Below are 21,790 nucleotides of genomic sequence, written 5' to 3' on the forward strand. Positions count from 1 at the left end.
ATCTTTTAGTCAGGAACCCACCAATTTTATTTGAGAAGTCAGAGGACTCACAGTGGCTTTCAATCTGAACTGATAGGACATAAATGTCATCTTGACCACCTGTTGTACACTAGAGGAAGATGTAGAGAACAGAATTGCAGGTGCCAAGGGGAAGACAAGTGGGGAAGGAAAAGATCAGGTGTTTGGGATTAGCAGATACAAACTAGTATATATACAGGATGGATAAACAACAAGGTCCTACTGTATTTCACAGGGAACTATACTCAATGTCCTGTGATAAACCATAATGGAAAATATGAAAATACATATACCTGAGTAACTTTGTTCTTCAGCAAAAATTAATGTAACATTTTAAATCAACTATACTTTAATAAAATTTTTAAATGTTTACATGTGATGTACTCTAATAAAATTTATTTCTCACCCCTTTTAATGCTAGTAACCTCCCACTTATGGTTTCAGACCCACAAATCTAAAAACTCTACTCTGGCTGTTTTGACCTTCTCTGTTTCTCAAACACCATGCTTTTTCATGCCTCAGGCCCTTTGCTGTTACTCTTCCTTCTTATTCCTCACCAATCCCTAGTTCTTTTGATGGCTAGAAATCATGTTTGTGCTTAATTAACACCTCCTCAAAAAAGCTTTCCTAGTATACCCAGCATGGTAGGTTCTTTCCCTGTTACTTCCTCTACCACTCAATTTCTGCCACAGCACTCATCACAATCTATAATAATAGCCTTATTTAATTCTTATTTTCTATCTACTAGAATGAAAGTTCACTGAGAGTACTTTTTTGGTATTGTTAACCAGTGCATCCCAAATACCCAGAATAATGTCAGACACCTGAGAGGCACACAAATAATTGCTGACTGAAGAAATAAGCAGACTCATCTGTCGACATTAAGTCAAGTAGCAGTCTGCCCCACGATTCCCAAGCTTGGAATTCTCCTTGAGCCTCTTGTAAAGTCATAGAATAAATACAGGATAATTTTATTTCTCTAATCTGCAAATTAACAATTTTTTTTAAAAAGAAACATAAATTACTACAAGACTAGGTAGAGTCAGTCATACAGATATTTCTAGCTCCATTAGGTCAAAAGAAAAGAAGGACAAGAACACAGAGGAGACAAGCCTTCTAAGAAACTTGCAGTTCAGTCTATAGACAATATGAAGAGGTAGCCTTTGGAGCCACAAAAAAGATGAAATCATAGATGATTATGCTTCTATCTGAAGAAGTCAGTCTCTCTAAGCAGCGGTAAGCAACAACTCAAATGTCCACCAAGGGCATCAGGGTCTCTGAACAAAGAGCGTTTTTCCAGTTCCTCTGGCTCTCCCCACCAACGATACAAATGTGTCCAGCAGCAAATCATAGCAAATGTCCCTCCTGGTTCAGGATGAGAACATCCACTCACTATAAGACCAGAGAAGGATTCCTGGAAAGAAATAGGGAATGTTCCCCACCAAAGGAGCTGAGGCCAGAGAAAGACAGTTTTCTCATGTTTCTGTCTTAGAGGCAGGCCAATGCTGAAGTCAGGTGGGCCACACCAGTTCTAGTTTGAACATGGAGCAGCCACTGGGGGTAACGAAATGCCTGGCTGTGCATGAGTTGATGAGGCAGGAGGAGACAGGCCAGCACAAACTTAGAGGCCCACTCTTCTAGTGTTGGGTCCACTTGATGCTCTTGAGGTCAATGCCATCCTGCACCATCTCCCAGAGAGGGCTGCCAAAGAGAAGAGGTATTTGGATGAGTGAAGGCTTAGAAAGCAGATAGCAGTGAGCCCTAACTTGCCTCCATCTGTTCTTCTCTTTCCTCTACCTCCTACCCTGATAACCCCAAAACAAGAGGTTATCAAGTCTTTCTCAACTGTCTGAGAAAGTCCTTGTCAGCTCTAGCCTCTCCCCAGCTGCCAACATTAATAACTAGGTACCCCAGGCTCAGCTCCAATGAGGCCACTCCAAGAGTGTCAAGTGTGGTTATATTCATGAAGCTCTCAAGCCACTCGTGAGAGGCTATGGACACAGTTTCCCTGGGAAAACCAAGACCCTTGGAACAGGTGTAAGTAGCAAGTTTTGGCCTCTCTACTAACCTCCAACACAAATGGACTTTTTAGCACCTGCTTCTTGGTTTTGCTCTAGTTCTCAGAAACAGAACTTGGCCCTAAATCACCTGGGTATGTATCACCATTATCCAATTCCCACAAGATTCATCTCCCCAGAGGTGACTCTGCTTCCAACATCCCCAGCTCCAATTCAAAAGGATCTTCTGAGTCTTGGACTTGGGCATCCCATTTCATACAAGAACAGCTGCTGAGAGATCTCTGCTAAGCTCTGATCCCGTTCAGCTTGAATGCCTTAGATAATGTTCCCAGACCAGATATTACTTCAATGTGTTACAACCATAGGATTTTGATTTGGAGTTCTCCAGTTAACTTTATTCTACCCAATTTCATTCTATTCTTGGTTTATCTCTCTCCATTACACTATGCATTCCAAGTACACTTTTTTTTTTGGCTGTACTACATGGCATGCTGGGATCTTAATTTCCTGACCAGGTATCAAATCTCTGCCCCCTGCAGTGGAAGCACAGAGTCTTAACCACTGGACTGTCAGGGAAGTCCCCCAGCACCTTTCTATTTGACATTTTCTAAGACTCTTTGAAGTTAGCCTTCTCTTTAGGGAAGGTCACTTAATATCACAAGCTCACAAAATAAAACTCTGGCTGAGGGCTAATGGTACAAGGTTGAAATTGTTTGCAAGGCATCAGAAGGAACAGGGTGAAGATGCTGAAAACACATGGTTATGAGGAATGTCTTACTTGGCAGCATAGTCAGTAGAAATGCCCCCTGAGTGTGCCAGAGAGTACGAGAGAGCCAAGCCAAGGAGGAATCCTGAGCCTAAGAAAGCTAAGGAAGCTATAGATATTTAAGCAATACAACCAGACCCTGTGAAGGAAAATTCAGAGCCCAGAAAGGCCTGGGGAGCTCACAAAGGAAAGCAGTATATACCTCAAGTACCTCACTCTTGCCAACTAGACCAAGAAAATCTTAAAAGTCAAACTGAACCAGAATAGAGTTCTGAAGAATTCCCAAGGCCTTTATGTTCCCATGAACATAGAGCTCTATGACTATTAGGAGAACCCCTAGTAGCAGCTGGCTGGTAAAGGATCTCTTGACCTTTGTAAGCAACTTTACAAAGAAAACTCTGAGTAAAAGTTCTTAAGCTTTTGAGTATCTGATGAAAACTATGGACTTTCTTCCAAGGAAAATGCACAACTGTAAAACACTTAGCATACAATTTCAGGGTTATCCTGAAGTTCAGCCATAGAACCCAAATTAAGAATCCCTATCTTAAAGAGAGTTTTCCTAACCTTAGTCTACAAATCATGAATTCTGTATTGATATGGCTGCAAGACAACAATTAATATTATCAATAAAATGATGGGGAATTCCCTGGAGGTCCAGTGGTTAGGACTCTGTGCTTGCACTGCAGGGGGCACAGGTTCAATTCTGGTCAGGGAACTAAGATTCTGCAAGCCTCAAGGCCAAATAAATAAATTAATACAATAAAATAATGAAAAAAATCTGAATTTATGTGGTTCTTTAGTTTTTAAAGACACCTTTTCATTTTCTGACAAGCAGCCAAGAAAATCCACTTTTCTGCCTTAGGACTTCCTCTAAATCCTGAAATCCAAGGATTTTCAAACTTTGATTTCTGGCAGGATGAATACACAGCTTGAGGACAAGAAAGGAGCTAGCATTGCAGTTTTTTCCGAAGAGTATCTGGAACAAGAGTGCATACCTCATTTCTCGAAGACGCTTTACATGGTGAATGCACTTCTCCACTGTGTAGTCCACTTCCTCCTCTGTCGTAAAACGGCCAATGCCAAACCTGAAAAAGACACAGAGAGGAACTCTGCATCAGACCTGTGGCACCAGGGTAAATTCATTCAGCAAATACACAATGAGGCTCTACTCCACAAAAGACATGGAGAGAACACAATCCTTCCGCTGGGGGACAGAGTTTCTCCAAACATGGTCTGTGAGTCACCTGAGAATCACCCAAGAAGTTTCCTACTTCTCCAAACCTAGCGAATCAGAATCTCTGAGTGTAGCACTCAGACCTCTTCATCATTCACAAACTTCCCAGGTGACAGTCAGTGAAGTCTGAGAACCACTGCTCGAGAAACTTGTGAAGAATGAAGAAGGGATAAGAAAAACTAGATTGGGTACTTTCCTAGATTGGTCCAGTGGCTAAGACTTTGCACTCCCAATGCAGGGGCCCTGGGCTCTATCCCTGGTCAGGGAACTAGATCCCACATGTCATAACTAAGATCCTGCGTTCCACAACTGAGACCCTGTGCAGCCAAATAAAAAATAGGTACTTTTTTATTAAAAAAAAAAACACTAGACTGAGGAAGACTCCAACAGGAGATGAATAATGCAAAAGTACACGCCTTTCATAAATGCTGCAGCTCAGTTGACTAACCTGATAGAAGAGTGAGCTAAATCTTCATCAGTGCCAATTGCTCGAAGGACGTAAGAGGGCTCCAGGGATGCAGAGGTGCAGGCACTGAGGAGAAAGACACAGAACCTTGCTCAGTTCAGCATCCAATCTGCTTCTGGCCACAAACCCCCAGTCTTGCTCCTACCCCCAGACCCCTGAAGTCATATCAAGACAAAAGAGACATTCTCATCTGACAGAGCTAAAGAGACAGATGCTGTCTGCACCTTCTAGCATGTGGATCGAGCTCCTCTGGCCTCTGTGGAGGATATCCTCCATGAGCAAAGACACAGCCAAAGCATCACAGAGTGTGATACTACATGAGCTGAGTGTAACAAGAAGTGGAAGAGAACCACGGGATCACTTCCCTACAACAAAATGCAGCATCTGTAGCAGCCTAGAGAGCAGCTAAACACTTGGTATCTTCTGGAACATCCTTGAATTCTAGAGGACTATAACAGAACTACCAGAATAACATTAGAACAGATACAGGCATCTCCCGGGACCACAAAAGGCACAAAACTCTAAAACAGGAAGCCTTCTGAAGGTGGCAAACTTTAGCCTGTGCCCAATTGGCTAAAAATAGGTGCTTACAAAATGACTTTTATTCTCAACCAAAAGCTCCTGTGCGTGTCATCTCCACAATGGGAAGCTTATTAACCCAACACTTACAGCCAGACTAACTAGTCCTGCCACGGACCCTGCCTATCCAGTCCAACTCACCTCCCTGAGGATAAGGCAACATCCTTAAGTGCCATCAACAGACTCTCCCCTTCCACATACGCAAAGGAGAGGTTGATACAACCTGAAAGAGAGAATTACTATGAGAGGAGGCTCAGAGTCTCAGGCTCTTCCAGGTGGGGACAGAATGGGCACGACCATACCTGGGTAATGGTGCTCAGGGTCCCCATTCATCACCACATCTGGAAGGCTCTTCATTATCTTCTGTATCAGTCGCTCAGCTAACTTTGAGATTCGCTTGTGGTCATACTGAGGAGCAGGTAAGGGAGGACTAAGCATAGTGACCATTAACAGCTCAGAGACATAAAGGATGAGGAACGCTACCCTGCCCAGAAGTGACTGTGCATTTAACCCCCTTGGTCTTGTGTTACTCATGGAGATCACTGTATCCACAGCACTGAGCACAGAGGTGCTCAATAACTGGACACGTGGTTCCAGTAAAGGACCTGGTATTTGGAGCCCATAAGACCTCCCACAGGGCTTCCCAGGTGGCCCAGTGGTAAAGAATCTGCCTACAATGCAGGAGATGGGGGTTTGATCCTGGGTCAGGAAGATCCCCTAGAGAAGGAAATGGCAAGCCACTCCAGTATGCTTGCCTGGGAAATCCCATGGACAGAGGAACCTGGTGGGCTACAGTTCAAGGGATCGCAAAGAGTTGGACATGACTGAGTGACTAAACAACAACAACGACACCTCCCTCAGAACAGGATGCCAGCAGCACTCGGAGAAAGACAGTTTTCTTAAACCACCTCTTCTGGCAAAGATTTGACCCAAGAAGCTGCTAAACAGGAGACCCAGCACAGGGGAAGAATTTGTGGGAGGGAACTGCTCTCCCCATACCTCCATCTCTTGCTGTGCCACCTCACACGCAGCCCCCAGCCCCACCACCAAGGGTGTGGGGACTGTCCCAGACCGCATACCCCGCTCCTGCCCCCCTCCACTCTGCAGGGCCTCCACACGCACACGGGGCCGCCGGCGAATGTAGATGGCACCAACCCCTGGGAAACAAAGTTTGTTACAAAAAAAGAGAAAAAGGAAAATGCAGATGAAACAAAATATCACTTTCCAAAGGGGTCAAAAAATTCTTTCAACTTTTCTGTAAGCTCCAAAATTTTCAAAATAAAAAATGTTGGGACAGGGGGAGACTAATGCAGGATGTAACAAACTGCATTTATTAAGACATATTCCATTTCCCCATTGAAATAAAATCATATTCAAGTATCTGACACTATCTGAGTCTCTGCAGTTCCTAAGTTCAGAGAGTAAGGGCTCAGACACTACATCTGGAGATTGAAGGCTACCATGTCGTCTAAATCTATTTAGATTCTGAGTTCAAAAACAAGAGTTTGGATAGTGAGGGATACCTGCATACATTTAAGTGCTGAACAGAGCTTCTGCTCAATATGAGTTAATTAGTTTTATCAAAACATATTTATTTATAATAAAAGCCAATAAGCCAATTTTAGTTAAAGATAGAATGACTGTTGGGCTTTTAAAAACAATTAACTTAAAAACACACTCTTTACAACATCAGGAAGCACAACCTCCGGGATCTAATGTCTGATGATCTGAGGTGGAGTTGATGTAACAATAACAGAAACAAAGTGCACATTAAATGTAACACACTTGGATCATCCTGAAACCATCCTACCCCCATCCCTGGTCCACGGAAAAATTGTCTTCCATGCAACTGGTCCCTGCTGCCAAAAAGGTTGGGGACTGCTGCTTTAGAAGAAGCCATCTTATATACTCTCAGGAATTATCACACCTTTTCCCACAGGGTGTCCATCCGGATGACACACCCTGCAGACACAGAAAGCATCCTGGCATAACCAACCATCACAGGCCCTCACCCAAGAAAGAGAGGAAGAGTTGTTCATTTTGGATGGCTACCTCCGTAAAACAGAGGACAACAGTCTCTTCCCAAAGGCTGGCGTGCAAAGGCAGAATTCCAGCTGGAAAATATTCGTAGGCCAATAGGACCATAGGACACAGACAAGTATCCTTGAGAGATTAACAGGAGCAAAGACTAATAAAGCTAGGAACAAACACCAAAACACATAAAAGCCCATACAATCTTCCCCTAAGGCTAAAGCAAAACACAAGGGAATAAAGGACTCAAAGAATATTGATCTGAAAATCAATATTCTCACTGGCAGTCCAGTGGTTATGACTCCAGGCTTCCACTTCAGGGGCCATGGGTTCAATCCCAGGTCAGGGAACTATAATCCCACATGCCACACAGTCAAAAAAAAAAAAAAAGAATACTAATCTGCAAATCATAGTTTAGTAGACAAGATAACTGGACTTATCAAGCTAATTTGATATGACAAAACCTTTGTTCCTCAACAAAATTAACATCTACATGAAAGGATTTTCTAAAGAGACCAGTGAAGGATGGTCTTCTTATAGTAACTGCTAGAATCTGCAAATAGGAAAGTGTTCCTGGCTATTATTAAATACACCTGCATTCTGCAGAGCACTCTTCCTCTGAGAGCAATGACGGTCCCAAATGAGTCCCAGGAACACCTGTCAAAGGGTTTGTTGGGTGGTGCAGAGAGGAGGAAATCTAGGAGGGGCTAGTACCTTTGGGACCATAGATTTTGTGACCACTGATGCTCATGAGATCAATTTTCATGTCATTGACATCAAGTGGGATTTTTCCAACAGCCTGGGCTGCATCAGTATGGAAATACACCTTTCTGGAACTGCAAATCTGCCCTGAGAAAACAACAGAGAGGAAGAACCAGAGCACAATGTTAGGAAGTAACCTAGTAGTGGTCCTATAATATACTACAAGTTCTGAGGCAAAATTACATCTGGTATTGGCCCTAGCCACATAGTAAATCACTTCTCTCTATCTCACTTCCTCTGTCTCTCTCTCATTCTCAGCTCTAGTGTCCTTAACTAGAATAAATAAGAGCAAGTGTACACATCTATTCTCTATGCCTGCATCTCTACTGCTAGCCTGGGAATAGGTTCCTCTGTACCATTTTCCTAGATTCCGCATAATGTGCATTAATTGAGAGATTAGGATTGACACATATATACTATCATGTGTAAAATAGATAGCTAGCAGGAACCAATGTAAAGTACAAGAAGCTCAGCTTGGTGCTCTGTGATGACCTAGATGGGTGGGAAGGTTGGGGGGGAGGGGCGTGGGAGGGAGGTCCAAGAAAGAGGGGACCATATGTATACATACAACTGATTCACTTCATTGTACAGCAGAAAGGAATACAACATTGTAAAGCAATTATACTCCAACTTATATAAATAATAAAATAAATAAAAGTTATGATGGTCAAAAAAAAAGCACAAAGCATCAAATCAAAACTCACCCAATATTCTGATTTATAAGACTCTTCCTACCTCATTAACACTGGCCTTTCAATATATCAGATTAATTTTTAGATCCTTATTGATTTAAAAGAAGCAAAAATTAATAGATCTATTTGCTACTGTACCTAAGTTACAGGGTGCGTGTCTCTGGCTCCAAATGAGCACAGTAAACAGATGTTTTAAAACGAAAAAGGTAAAAGAGGAAGAGAAAAAAAGGTGGAGGTTTTTTGTTTTGCTTTCTGCACCAACTGCAGTAAAATGAAAAGGATACTAGTGCAGTGCAATGCATGTGTGCTCAGTTGTGTCCAACTCTTTTATGACCACATGAACTGTAGCCCACTAGGCATCTCTGTCCATGGGATTTTCCCAGCAAGAATACTGGAATGAGTTGCCATTTCTTCCTCCAGGGGATCTTCTCAACCCAGGGATCGAACCCAAGGCTCTTGCGTCTCTTGCACTTGCAGGCAGATTCTTTACCATTGCACCATCTGGGAAGCTCAAGTGGTACCAGACCTGGTTCAAATACTAGCTGTGCCATTTACAATATGTTCTTGAACAAGGAACTGAAGCCCTCTTTCCCTTGGTTTCCTTACTGCATTCTATATAGTGTTTTAGCTCCTAGTCCAGTCCTGCTCCTCAGATGGATCCCAGTGGTGGCCAAGGGTCAGGGTCCACCCATAATACTTACCTATTTCCTTAATGGGCTGCTTCACTCCAATCTCATTGTTCACAGTCATGACTGAGACCAGGCTGGTATCTGGCTGGATGGCAGCCTCTAGTTCCTAAGAATATCAGGAGTAAAGAGACCATATAGTATGAACAGAGTCCTCTCTAACTCACAATGTAAGCAAGGTTAGTTGTGAAAAGGGGCCTTTCACTACACACCTACAAGAGTGGGTAAAATTAAAATAGCAATGACACAAAATGCTGGCTAGGATGCAAAGAAACTGAATCACTCATACACTATTGACGGGAATATAAAATGGTACAACCACACTGGAAAACAGTTCGGCAGCTTTGGTTTCTTATAAAACTGAACATGAAATTACCATATGACCCAGTAACTGCACTCTTGGGCATTAACTCAGGGAAATGTAAGCTTAAATTCACATAAGAAACCTTTAAATGATCATGATTGCTTTATTCTTAATAGCCAAAATCTAAAAACAACCCAGAGGTCCTTCAATAGGTAAATGGTTAAAGAAACTGTGGTACTTCCATTATGTGGAATACTACTCAGCAACAAAAAGGAACAGACTACTGAGACAGGCAACAACTTAAATGATTCGCCTAAGACTTATGCTAAGTGAAAATAGCCAATCCCAAAAGGTTACATATTATATTACGAAAATTTCATTTACATAACATTACTGAAATGACAAAATTAAAGAAATAGTGATCAAATTAGTGGTTTTAAAATAATACCATGGGACTTCCCTGGTAGCCCAGTGGTTAAGAATCTACCTGGCAATGCAGGGGACACTGGTTCAATCCCTGGTACAGGAGGATCACACATGCCATGGAGCAACTAACCCATGCACCACAACTACTGAGTCTGTTCTCTGGAGTCCTCGAGCTGCAAATACTGAGCCCACATGTCTCAATTACTGAAGCCCACACACCACAGAGTCTGTGCTCTGCAACAAGGGAAGCCACTGCAATGAGACATCTATGTAACGCAACTAGATTACTATGCAACTAGACATCTATGAAACACAACTAGCCCCTGCTCACCACTAGAGAAAGCCTGTAAGCAGCAATGAAGACTCAGCGCAGCCAAAACTAAATACATATTTAGAAAAAAAAAACAAACCACAATAAAGCATCACTGTGGTGATAGTTACATAAACCTACACATGTGATGAAACTAGAATGCATAGAACTAAACACACACACACAAGTGAGTACAAGTAAAACTGGGGAAATCAGAACAAGACCAGCAGATTGTATCAACATCAATATCCTGGTTGTAATACTGTACCATACTTTTGCTAGATGTTATCATTAAGGGAAATGAATAACGGATACATGAGATCTCTCTGAATTACTTCTGACAACTACATGAGAATCTATAATTTAAAAATTAAAAACTTAATAAAAAAAGAGGGGGAGCCTTTCCTACATGAGGTTGTCAGAGTAAGCGGCAAAGAACAAAATAAGTAGTAAAAAACAAGGTTATCATTAACACTGACGTAGGGACCACATCTGACAAAAACATTTATCCTAAAGAAACTAATAATCAACCTCCCAACATCTCTGATGCTTTCCCTGACACTGGTCTAATGGAAGTTCTCAATGTTTCATTTCTCTCAGCTTCTTCTTTACTTCTTTTATAGTATATATCCCAATTCATAATTGTTTATACATTTGTTTACATGTTAACTGTCCTTTCACTAGAATATAATCTCCTTGAAGGTACAGACTAGGCTTGTCTTGTTCATCCCTTTATCCCCAGTGCCTGGAACTATGACACAATAAATAGTACAGAGTGAAAGAAAGACATTACATTAAGTATTACGAGAAATGAAAATACAGAAAATATGCACTCCTCAGGTTCAAGAAGCTAAGCCTAGTGGAAAAAGAGGGATAGGTATACAACAGAGCAAAGAAGTAAAAAGCCATGAAATAAAATAAAGGGAATGGCTTGATCCCTGACCAGGGAACTGAGGACCTACATGCCTCAAGGTGCAGCCAAAAAAACAAAAAACCTGTTGGAATAAAACTAATAAGGGACTTTCCAGGCAGTCCAGTGGTTAAAGAATTCCAATGCAGGGGGTGTGGGTTTGACCCCTGGTTAGGGAACTAAGATCCTACATGCTACGGGGTGCAGCCAAAAATTTTAAAATAATAAAATAAAAATAAGCAAAAAACTGTATAAAATAAATAAGTTATAAGGATATATTGCACATCACAGGGAATATAGCCAATATTTTATAATAACTATAAATGGAATATACCTTTTGAAAATTGTGAATCAGACTTCCCTGGTGGCACAATGGATATGAATCTGCCCACCAATGCAGGGGATAAGGATTAAATCCCTGGTCCAGAAAGATCCCACGTGCTGCAGGGCAACTAAGCTGTGCATCACAACTTCTAAGCCCACATTCCAGAGCCTTCGAGCCGAAGCTACTGAGCCCATGTTCTGCAACTACTGAGTCCATGCACCTAGAGCCCGTTGTTCACAACAAGAGAAGCCACCACAATGAGAAGCCTGTGCACCGCAACTACAGACAACCCACACAAAGCAACAAAGACCCAGCATAGCCAAAAATTAATAAATCAATAAATAAAATTTTAAAATGTATATATGGGCCCCAAAGGGAAATATTCTTCACAAAACTACACCTACCCTTTTGAAGGATGAGAAACATCAGTGAAGGCTGAAGGAGGTGGTGAGTGTGAGTCTCTGGCATCCTGCGTACATGGTCAGTGGCTCTCACACAGACCAGGAAGCACCAACTAAGCTGAGAAACAAATCCTCCAGACAAAAGGAAGATGGTGCACACTCAAGGGGAACATACTCTGGGTCCCACTGAGACCTATTTCTCTAAAGCCCTCCCTCACCATTAGATCTATTCTTTCAAGCTCCAGCTGAGGCTAAAGAGACAGTTTCATAGGCTGAAGCCAGGCTCCCCCTATCATGTCCCTCTTACCTTCAGGTCAATGATCCCACTCTTCTTCACTGGGAGGTAGGTGACTTTAAAGCCCTCAGCTTCCAGTGAACGGCAGGAGTCCAAGACACATTTGTGTTCTGTCTGCGTGGTGATCAAGTGCTTTTTCCGGGACCTATAGAACCTGGCCACTCCCTAGAAGTTGGTGGTGGTGGAAAGAAGAAGAATATACTCAGAGAGACAGCAATGACTTCCATCCTAGTTGCAAGTAGTAAGTGGATAAGGGCGGTATGGTCCAACATCAATTCTCTGACAACTGTGTGTCTTACAATTCAACTTAATTCTGACACTAACTATCCCAATTAGTGAAAATCCCACAGGTTAAGTGCTTCAGTCTCACAGGACTGCCTCCACTTCAGATGCCAGCTGTGAGGCCTGGCTGTCACAAGCCCCCCATCCATATTTCCCCAGCTGGCTACAAATAAAAGACTTCCCACAGCCCCCTTGTTGTTGTTGTTTAATCACTAAGTCAAGTCTGACTCTTTGTGACACCATGGACTGCAAAGCTCCAGGCTTTCCTATCCTTCACTATCTCACAGAGTTTGTTCAAACTCATGTCCATTGAGTTGGTGATGCATAGCCCTCTAAGATTCAGTAATCCCCTATGATTCACAGAATTCACTGAAAGCACTACACTTACTATCATAGCTTTATCACAGAAGATAAAACCTATGAATGGCCAAATGGAAGAGATGCACAGGATGAGGTCTGAGGCAGGGAAGGGCACAGAGCATCAAGCATGCCACCTTCCAGCACATCCATGTGTTAGCTAACCTGGAAGCTCCTCTGACTCTTATTTTCCAATTTTTTTTTAATATTTATTTTTATTTATTTATTTGGCTGTACTGGGTCTCAGTTGTGGCATGTGAGATCTAGTTCGCTGACCAGGGATCGAACTCAGGCCCCCTGCGTTGGGAGCACAGAGTCCCAGCCACTGGACCCCCAGGGAATTCCCCCTTGTTTTCCAGTTTTTACAGGGGTTTCATAACACAGGCGTGACTGATTAAATCACTGGCCATATGACTAGACTCAATCTCCAACCCCCTTTCTTCCCCAGATCAAAGTTACAACCCTCTAATCACATTCTTGGTCCTTCTGGAGTGACCAGCCTGAATCTTAAAACTATCTAAGGGCCCACCAAGAGTCACTTCATCACCAGAAACACATTATGGTCCAAGGGGGCTTATTATGAATAACAAAGACATTCTTAGTATTCAGGAAACTACAAGGGTTTTTGAAGCCCTATGCTAGGAACAGAGAACAAAGACCAAATATATTTTTTATTATATCATAGATGGAAAATGGAAAACATTCCTATCCTTGTATCCCAGAAAAAGTGTTTCTCATTTACTTCTTTTTTTTTAATTGGAGGATAACTGTTTTACAATGTTGTATTGTTAACAGTTTCTGCTGTACCACAGATGAATCAGCAGAGAATTGGTGACTCAGTGATAAAGAATCCACCTGCCAATGTAAGAGAAATGGGTTTGATCCCTGGGTCAAGAAGATCCCCTGTAGAAGGAAACTGCAACCCACTCCAGTATCTTGCCTGGAAAATTCCATTGACACAGGAGTCTGGCAGACTATAGTCCATGGGGTTGCAAAGAGTCAAACACGATTTAGTGACTAAACAACAACATACATGTCTTCCATGTCTCTAGAGCCTCCCTCCCACTCCACCCCCATCCCACCCCTCTAGGTCATCACAGAGCACAGAGCTGAGCTCCCTGTGCTATAATAGCAGCTTCCAACTATCTATCACACATGGTAGGGTATATATGTTTTATTTCTATGTAAACAACAAAACATGCAAATATGGTGATACTGATACCCAAAGCTGGCAGTGTAGAAGTGAAACTCATACACTCATTCCTTGCTGATGGCAGTACTTACATTACAGACTCTTCAGAGAATTATTTATAAAGATGTCTTAAAAGCTGTATTAACAAAATTCTGTAAAGCAAGTATCCTTCAATTAAAAAATAAATAATTTTTTTTAAAAAAGCTGTATTTGCACTCTTTACTGTGACTCCTCTTTTAGGAATTTACTTTCGGGAAATATTTCAAAGCATAGATGATGCTATAGAGACAAAATATGCTTTCATTGTATTCACAATCCTTAAAAAGATGGGGAGATTAAACACATCCAACAATAGAGGAATAAACAGTAAACTGCAATAATACAACTCCATGGAAAAGAATGTAGGTATATTAAAAATTATGAAGTTTGAAATGGAAAAATACAGCATATGTTATTAATCGCTATGGAAAAATAAATGTGGATGCTACAATATATGAAGCTATTAAAAGCAAATGCATATGTGTGTACAATTTGTTTTCTGGAACAATACTAAACAGACTTGAGGTCTGCTTAGTAGGAGAGGAGGAAATGGAAGACCTACACTTGAGTTTAAACCTTTCCATATAATAAGAACCTACTGTATAGCTCAGGGAACTCTACTCAGTACTCTGTGGTGACCTAAATGGGAAGGAAATCCAAAAAAGAGAGGATATATGTGTACTTACAGCTGATTCACTTCACTGTACAGTATAAACTAACACAACATTGTAAAGCAACTATACTCTAATAAAAATTAATAAATAAACCTTTCCATAGGGTTAAAATAAATTTCACTGCATATACCTGAATTCCTTAAAAAAATTAAATAAAATGTGCAACCCCACCCCTCCCAGGGGACTATGTTAAAAGCAGAATATGAAACTAATTAGGCCAAAATTACAACTACATAAAAATGTTTTTGGGGACAAGGAACATAAAAATGAAAACATTTAAAAGTTCCCTCCCACTCCTCCTAGCTCAGTTATCCAGAGTGTTGAATCCTCTACCAGCAGACAGATATTTACTCTATCCATCCAGGAGTCTAAGGAGAAAATGGTCACAACCACTCTTAGCAATCTTTGACCTTGAGGTCTAGGAATCTATGGAAACTTTCAAAGCAAATATTTTCAAAGTTTTGAAAACGCTCCCCATTCCAGAAACCATCCTCATCTTTGAAGAGACCACACCCATGGCTCTGCGGTCTCTGCAGTCCCAAGGAAGGACACTTTCCTGTTAACAGGATTCAGAGAGTGCTGATGACTCTGGAGCTTGGCCCATGCCTAGGCCTCCTACACTGAGTCCAAGGTCAGAAAAAACAATACTGGCAACACAGGTGAGAGACCACGATGAGAGGGGATAGAGCCAGCGCTGAATCTACAGCAGCCCACAATTTATCAGAGCCTTGGTATTTACACAAGTGACGCTGGCAACCAGGCCCAGTCAGGCATGACTATGTTCTATGAAGCACTGACATGATTACTGAGAGTGGAATTTTACTTTCATTAGCACCAAAGGCGTCCAAAGGACAGAGTGACTAATCTCAGAACGGGTGATTAAGTAAATGTCTGCAGACAGCACCATGGCAACCAGGACTTAAAAACAGGGACATCTAAAGAAACAGGAGGAACTTGCTGCAAATAGATCTCACTGGAGACAAAAGGAAGGCTGAAGAAAAAGGCAGCCCTGAAATCACAGATGTAAGGGTGAACTTGGTAACAAGAAGCAGAGAAATCTATTCAATTACAAGTGTATTCTGGACTTCATTGTGACTAGATCTAAAGGATAGGGAAAAGGATTGAGTCACCCTTATTTATCCTCTGAAGTAGCTGTCATCCAAAACACCACATGGTTGATGACCCAAGAGCCACCTCCTTTCCTATCCAACTACATGACTGAATTCAGTTCACCGGGAGCAAACTTTAGATAGAGTCAACTACACAGGGCTGAAGGAAACAACAAATTAGAAAGAGGGTGGTGTGTCTGTGTCTTTTTTCATGATATGGTGAAAGTGGGTGGCTGGGAAAGACACATCAGCCTAATTGATGGCAGGAAACCATCTCCCAGGTCAGGAAAACCCAGATATGCCCTCTGGTTCTCTTACCTTAATTGCTATGTTGTTGGATTCAGTAGCACCACTAGTGAAAATGATCTCACGAGGATCAGCCCCAATCAGAGATGCTACTTGCTGCAAGTCAAGACGAGAAGCAGAAATAAGGAGCATCAGTTTCCTCAGCAGGAATGGGACTGCGGTGACAACTAAGACAGCAGTCTGGAGCAAGAAGAGCTCCATCGCAATCTGTCAACTGCTCAAGAAGCAGTTCTGTATCCACTAGGATCAGACAAAGGGATATATTCAACTACATCCCAGATCAAAGGCTCTTTTCCAGTCCAACACAAATTAATAACAATTTTGGTGTTTTTGAAAAGCACTTACTGAGTTCTTAGTATGCACAGGCATCATGTCAACAAACATATCACCAGTATTGCCTGATTTAATCCACCCCAAAACCTTAAGGAGTAGGAACTACTACAATCTCCCTTTTCTTTTGGACATGCCACACAGCTTGCTGGATCTTAGTTCCCCGAACAGGGATCAAATCCAGACCCTCAGGAGCGAAAGCCCGGAATTCTAACCACTGGACTCCCCTCAACCCCCATTTTCAATGTGAGGAAACTGAAGCTTCGAGAAGTCAGATAATGAGATAACAAAGGTCAGTTAGCCAGGAAATGTGGAAACTAATCAAATGCCTTCAGAGGGACTCCAAAGGTCTGTTCTTTGAATCTCTTGCTGAGAGAGCCCCAAACCATTTCCACCCTCACCCACAGCTACAAAAAAGAAAAAAAAAAAACAAAACTGCCACCCACAGGTCACTGAAACCTCTGACATCAGAACTTCCTCGAGTCCTCTGTACTAACCTGGCGAGCACATTCCATGGCAGCCTCACTCTCCCAGCCATAAGCATGTGTCCGGGAGTGGGGGTTTCCATAGTAGTTGACTAGGTAAGGGAGCATGGCATCAAGCACCCGAGGGTCCTGGACAAAACAGAACAGATCAGTCTCCTTGAGCCCATAGTTAACTTGGGCCCCGCTCCATCCCCTGACCTACCCAACCTGCCTCAACACACCCCAATCCTTCAGACCCTGCCTAGATTAGGCCTCAAACATTCTTCTATCCCCCCAGGTTCTAACCAAATGTTAGCTTAATACACTCTCCTCCCAATCCGTCTTAAATCAGATTATTCTACCATCTCCTCAGATAATCTACAAACACTGCTTTTTCCTGACAGTTGTGTCTGTAGGTGTTTTCACTGCCAAGCAATGTGATATCTAGGAGAGGATGTTGATGAAAACGTGCGTTAATATTCCAGCGCTCATCATGACCAGGCACTATTCTAAGGGCCGCTTTATATCTTTTAACCTATTTAATTCTTGCCCAAATTCATACAGTAAGCAGTGGTCCGGTAATTTCAGAGCCTATGCTTTTAACTACTAGGAGAGTGCCTGCAATGAAGTGATTTGACCAAGATCAATAGCTGCTGCTGCTGCTGCTAAGTCGCTTCAGTCGTATCCGACTCTGTGCGACCCCATAGACGGCAGCCCACCAGGCTCCGCTGTCCCAGGGATTCTCCAGGCAAGAATACTCGAGTGGGTTGCCGTTTCCTTCTCCAGTGCATGAAAGGGAAAAGTGAAAGTGAAGTCACTCAGTTGTCCGACTCTTAGCGACCCCGTGGACTGTAGCCTACCAGGCTCCTCCGTCCATGGGATTTTCCAGGCAAAAGTACTGGAGTGGGGTGCCATTGCCTTCTCCGATCAATAGCTAGTAAGCAGTAAAGACGCTTCTAGTGGATTACAACTCAAGCCTCCATTCTCCTGGCTCATTGCTCTCCCAGCACACACTTCTCAATGGCTCTCACTTCTACAGGGATTCAGCCATTTCTGTGCATTGCCACTTCTACAGTGTAACTCCACTAAACAGCTCGGGGAAAGCTGCCCCTCCATCCTTACCAGAGGAGTTGTAGCTTGCACATCCATGTACAGAGGTCGCGGCACTGACTCCGCCTCCAGGGCAGTGGCTGCATCAGAAGCAACAGCAGACTGGGGAGTAAGGTCTATACCTGACAAAAAATGGAACGGAGGGGCCAGGTGAGAGAGGATGCAACTCTGCACACAGGGCATCCCAGACAACAGAAAGGAAAGGCTGGACGGAGGTGACATAAGTTTAAGCGATGCCGAGCGAATCTCAACGCAAAAGTAAACATAACATCGGAAAAGTTGAGCAAACTGTAAAAAAAGAGGTAAGGGAGAGAGACAGGGTTCTTAGGGTAGGGTGCTGAGACAACATTTAAATTGCGTCGTTGGAGTGAGGAAATCTCCGAAAGGGCAAAGCCCCTGAGAAGGAACGTGAAGACGGTAGGTAAGATCGCCTTCAAAGGTTACTGGCTGGACCACTAGCATCTCTACAATTGGGTCAGGAGAGATCCAATGGCCGAATTTTAGGGCTCTGAGGGCCTGCGGGGCAGGATGTGAAGTGCGGGAGCGGGGGTTGCGGCGAAGTCAACGGTTCAGAGTGCCGGTGTGAGAAAATCTGAGGGGAGCAGTCAAGAGGAAGGGTCAGAGGATCTGGGTAGCGGAAGAGGGAGGCTCCTGAATATGCAGGTAAGTCTCCTAGCCCAGGAGAAAGTTCCGCGCCTCCAGGGAGGTGGCAGCGAGCGGGCCCCCGAGCGTACCGCGCAGGCGCAGCCCCCGAGTGGGCGCCTTGGCCCTCGGCCCCGGAGCCGCGGGCGCGGCCGTGGCCACCCGCCTCCAAGCGGCTCTCAGCAGCATGATCCCGGTGGCAGAGCCCCCCGCCCGAAGCGGCTACAGTCCTCAGCTACAGGATCCCGGAAGTACTACTCCGCGCCCCGGAAGCGCTTCCTGGGATCTCAAGTGTGCTCCAGCTCGCGTTCCGTGTAAGACGTAGATCTGAGCGACCGAAGCCAGGAGCGAGGTGAGGTGGGGGCACCGTGGCGCGGGGACTCGAACGCACAGGGGGTGATGGAGTCGGGCTACACCCTTATTTTCTTTCTCGGATTTCCCAGAACCCCTGGGCCGGCTCCCTATCCCACCTCCTCTGGCCCCTGCTGGAGTCTCGGGCTGGCGGCTAGGCCCGCACTTCCCTAACCTTCGAACCCCGCAGATGCCGGTGGCCGTGGGTCCCTATGGACAGTCCCAGCCAAGCTGCTTCGACCGCGTGAAGATGGGCTTCGTGATGGGTTGCGCCGTGGGCATGGCGGCGGGGGCGCTGTTCGGCACTTTTTCCTGTCTCAGGTGAGGGGCGCGGGCGGTAATCTCTGGGGACTACCCGATTTTCCCAGCCCACAGCTTTCGGCCTACAGCCCGAATAGAGCCTACTATTTTCCAATTCTGTCGCTGCCCTGAAACGAACGAGACTGTTTTCCTAATCACCTTCAGTCTGGGAGGACAGATGATAATCTAAAAATGGTTGAGAATACGAGCTCTGATTCAAACTGCTTTCGGACCCTTATTCTGTAATGTTAGGCAAGTTGGAGCCTGGGTTTCAAGTAGAAATGAGGTCAGTAAACCTCTACATCATGTAGAATTCTAAGCTCAAATCAGACCACACTTAACAGAGAACCTGGCACATACTAAGTGCTCAATAAATGGCTGTTCTGTTTTACTCCTGTTAGGCGCATGGCGAAACAAACTTGATAAATTTTACTGCACTGGGAACAGGATGTAGAAATTAAGCAGATAAACGCTACACTCTTAATTTCCACACCTAAAAGACGCTATTGTTGCTATTTTTCCAAGTGGTAAATTATCCTTTACTGAGCGTTTACTGTCAGTCCCAGTGCTGAATGCCCTGTTATCACAACACTGCTGTGAATGTTAAGAGCCTCATTATACACTTAACACAGCCTGTAAGTGCACTTAGTTCTTGACCCCAGTTCTGACCCCCCAGTCATTGTTTTAACACTAGGAGACCATCTAAAAAATGTTATATTGGATCATGTATACCCTGGAGGCAAGACCAGCACCCAAAAATGATTTCCCTGTTTCTGTACTTTATTACTGCTTCTGTTGCCTCCCACAAACCCGTCAGTTGCCTAGGGATCCTAATGGATCCTTTTCCTTAGCATTACTCACTCCAGGTCGCAAGAGATAATGTCCTGCCAGACTTCAGCAGTGCCTGGTTATAAATTGGAAAGGGGCAGTTAAGGCTCCTCCCTGTATTGTTGTCCCCAAGTGGCCGCATCTTGGTTTCCTCCTCCCTCAGGATCGGAATGCGGGGTCGTGAGCTGATGGGCGGCATCGGAAAAACCATGATGCAGAGTGGCGGCACCTTTGGCACATTCATGGCCATCGGGATGGGCATCCGATGCTAATCAGGGCAGTGGTTGCCCACAACATCCAACCCCTCCCATCAGTTCCATCCCATGTGTACTATAATAAAGCAAGTCTTTGAGTATTCGGAGTTTGTTTAGAAGCATTTTTTCCTCTCACAGCCTATTACCCAGCTTGCTTAAAGATCTTTGGAGGTGGGCTGAGGTTTGCTTTGTTTCACAAGAGCTTTCTCTGTTAATCCAAACCTGGAATGATTTATCATGCATTAAGACTTTTCATAGATTCTTGTAAATCGTTTGATCAGAAAAAACAAATTCAAACCACTTTTGTAGCCTCGCAACTTCAGATGGCACTAGTGGTCAAGAATCCATCTGCTGATGCAGGAGACATGAGACAGGTTCCGTCCCTGGGTTGGGAAGACCCCCTGGAGGAGGGCCTGGCAACTAACGTACTCTTGCCTGGAGAATCCCATGGACAGTTTGCAGCCAGCCACTACTTAAAGCAACTTGGCACACAGCTCACACAGCTTCATCTCAGATGCTTGCTTTTCTAACCAGCCATCAATGAGGATGTAAACTTATCAGCTGACTCTCCCTTTCAACTGGCTTGTTAAGGTAGTTTCTCCATCATGAGACGTGCTCCTCACCTGTACAGGCAACATATTCCTTGATACTGTTCTGAGTTGCTCCTCAAGTATTTCTGTTATTAAGAAAATGGTGGGACTATCCTGGCTGTCTATGGTTAAGTCTCCACACTCCCAGTTCTCGGCATGGGCTTAATCCCTGGTCCAGAACTAAGATGCCTCACTGCGCAGCCAAAGAACCCAGAAACAAAAAACCCAATAAAAAATGGTAGTTAACTGTTTTGATGAGATTAAATAAATACCTGATGTTACCTTTGCCGGCCCAGTTCCCTAGAAACAAACCTGCTAGTACTTGATTCCAGAATAAAATCTTTTAATTACAAAGATACTGGGAGATAGTTTGAAAAAAAAAAAAAGTAAGTTGTCATATAAGTCTCTGCCACCCAAAAACTGCTGCTCTGTGTTCAAAAATAAAGATGAATCTTGAATTTTTTCTTCAGGTTAAATAATTGAAGAAATTACAAACATCCCTCAAAAGGGTTGGTAGAAAACTGTGATGCCTCCAAAGTCAAACCAATTATCTTGATACCTGACTAAATTTGTAATACTTGTCCTTCATCTCTAACAATTTTAAGGGTTTAGAAATCAGGTGAGGAAATCCATATTGGAAGGAGTAATTAGGAGTAGCATCACCTACTCAAAGATTCAATCTAGATACAAAAACTTGAAGCCGAGTTCAGAGTATAAGTTGGGGAGGGTTGCTGCCCAA

The 21,790-nt window shown here is 43.5% G+C and overlaps 2 protein-coding genes across 5 annotated transcripts; one reads left to right on the top strand and one right to left on the bottom strand.

The window, feature by feature from the left end:
- Nucleotides 1-962: 962 nt before the first annotated feature.
- Nucleotides 963-18,986, bottom strand: NFS1 (NFS1 cysteine desulfurase). 3 transcript variants are annotated; one of them, XM_081560002.1, is made up of 13 exons: nucleotides 18,821-18,986; nucleotides 18,099-18,202; nucleotides 17,010-17,126; nucleotides 16,195-16,278; nucleotides 12,236-12,388; nucleotides 9,268-9,361; nucleotides 7,827-7,961; nucleotides 6,081-6,238; nucleotides 5,384-5,489; nucleotides 5,223-5,304; nucleotides 4,485-4,568; nucleotides 3,798-3,887; nucleotides 963-1,719 (listed from the first exon to the last, which is right to left on the bottom strand). In XM_081560002.1, the coding sequence occupies exons 1-13, from the start codon at nucleotides 18,915-18,917 to the stop codon at nucleotides 1,656-1,658; spliced, it is 1,368 nt and encodes a 455-aa protein (XP_081416128.1). In that variant the 5' UTR covers nucleotides 18,918-18,986; the 3' UTR covers nucleotides 963-1,655. The 3 variants fall into 3 exon arrangements, with proteins under 3 accessions (XP_081416128.1, XP_081416126.1, XP_081416129.1); XM_081560000.1 differs by having other exon boundaries at nucleotides 18,099-18,208; XM_081560003.1 differs by lacking the exon at nucleotides 12,236-12,388 and having other exon boundaries at nucleotides 18,099-18,208.
- Nucleotides 18,987-19,042: 56 nt separating this feature from the next.
- ROMO1 (reactive oxygen species modulator 1) lies at nucleotides 19,043-20,562 on the top strand. Of its 2 annotated transcripts, none has more exons than XM_081560017.1 (3): nucleotides 19,043-19,080; nucleotides 19,172-19,400; nucleotides 20,371-20,562. In XM_081560017.1, the coding sequence occupies exons 2-3, from the start codon at nucleotides 19,270-19,272 to the stop codon at nucleotides 20,477-20,479; spliced, it is 240 nt and encodes a 79-aa protein (XP_081416143.1). In that variant the 5' UTR covers nucleotides 19,043-19,080; nucleotides 19,172-19,269; the 3' UTR covers nucleotides 20,480-20,562. The 2 variants fall into 2 exon arrangements, with proteins under 2 accessions (XP_081416143.1, XP_081416142.1); XM_081560016.1 differs by having other exon boundaries at nucleotides 19,270-19,400.
- The last annotated feature ends 1,228 nt before the right edge of the window (nucleotides 20,563-21,790 follow it).

This window comes from Giraffa tippelskirchi, chromosome 13 (genome assembly GCF_054371585.1).
Source record: "Giraffa tippelskirchi isolate mGirTip1 chromosome 13, T2T-mGirTip1v1.2.pri, whole genome shotgun sequence".
Taxonomy (NCBI): Eukaryota; Metazoa; Chordata; class Mammalia; order Artiodactyla; family Giraffidae; genus Giraffa; species Giraffa tippelskirchi.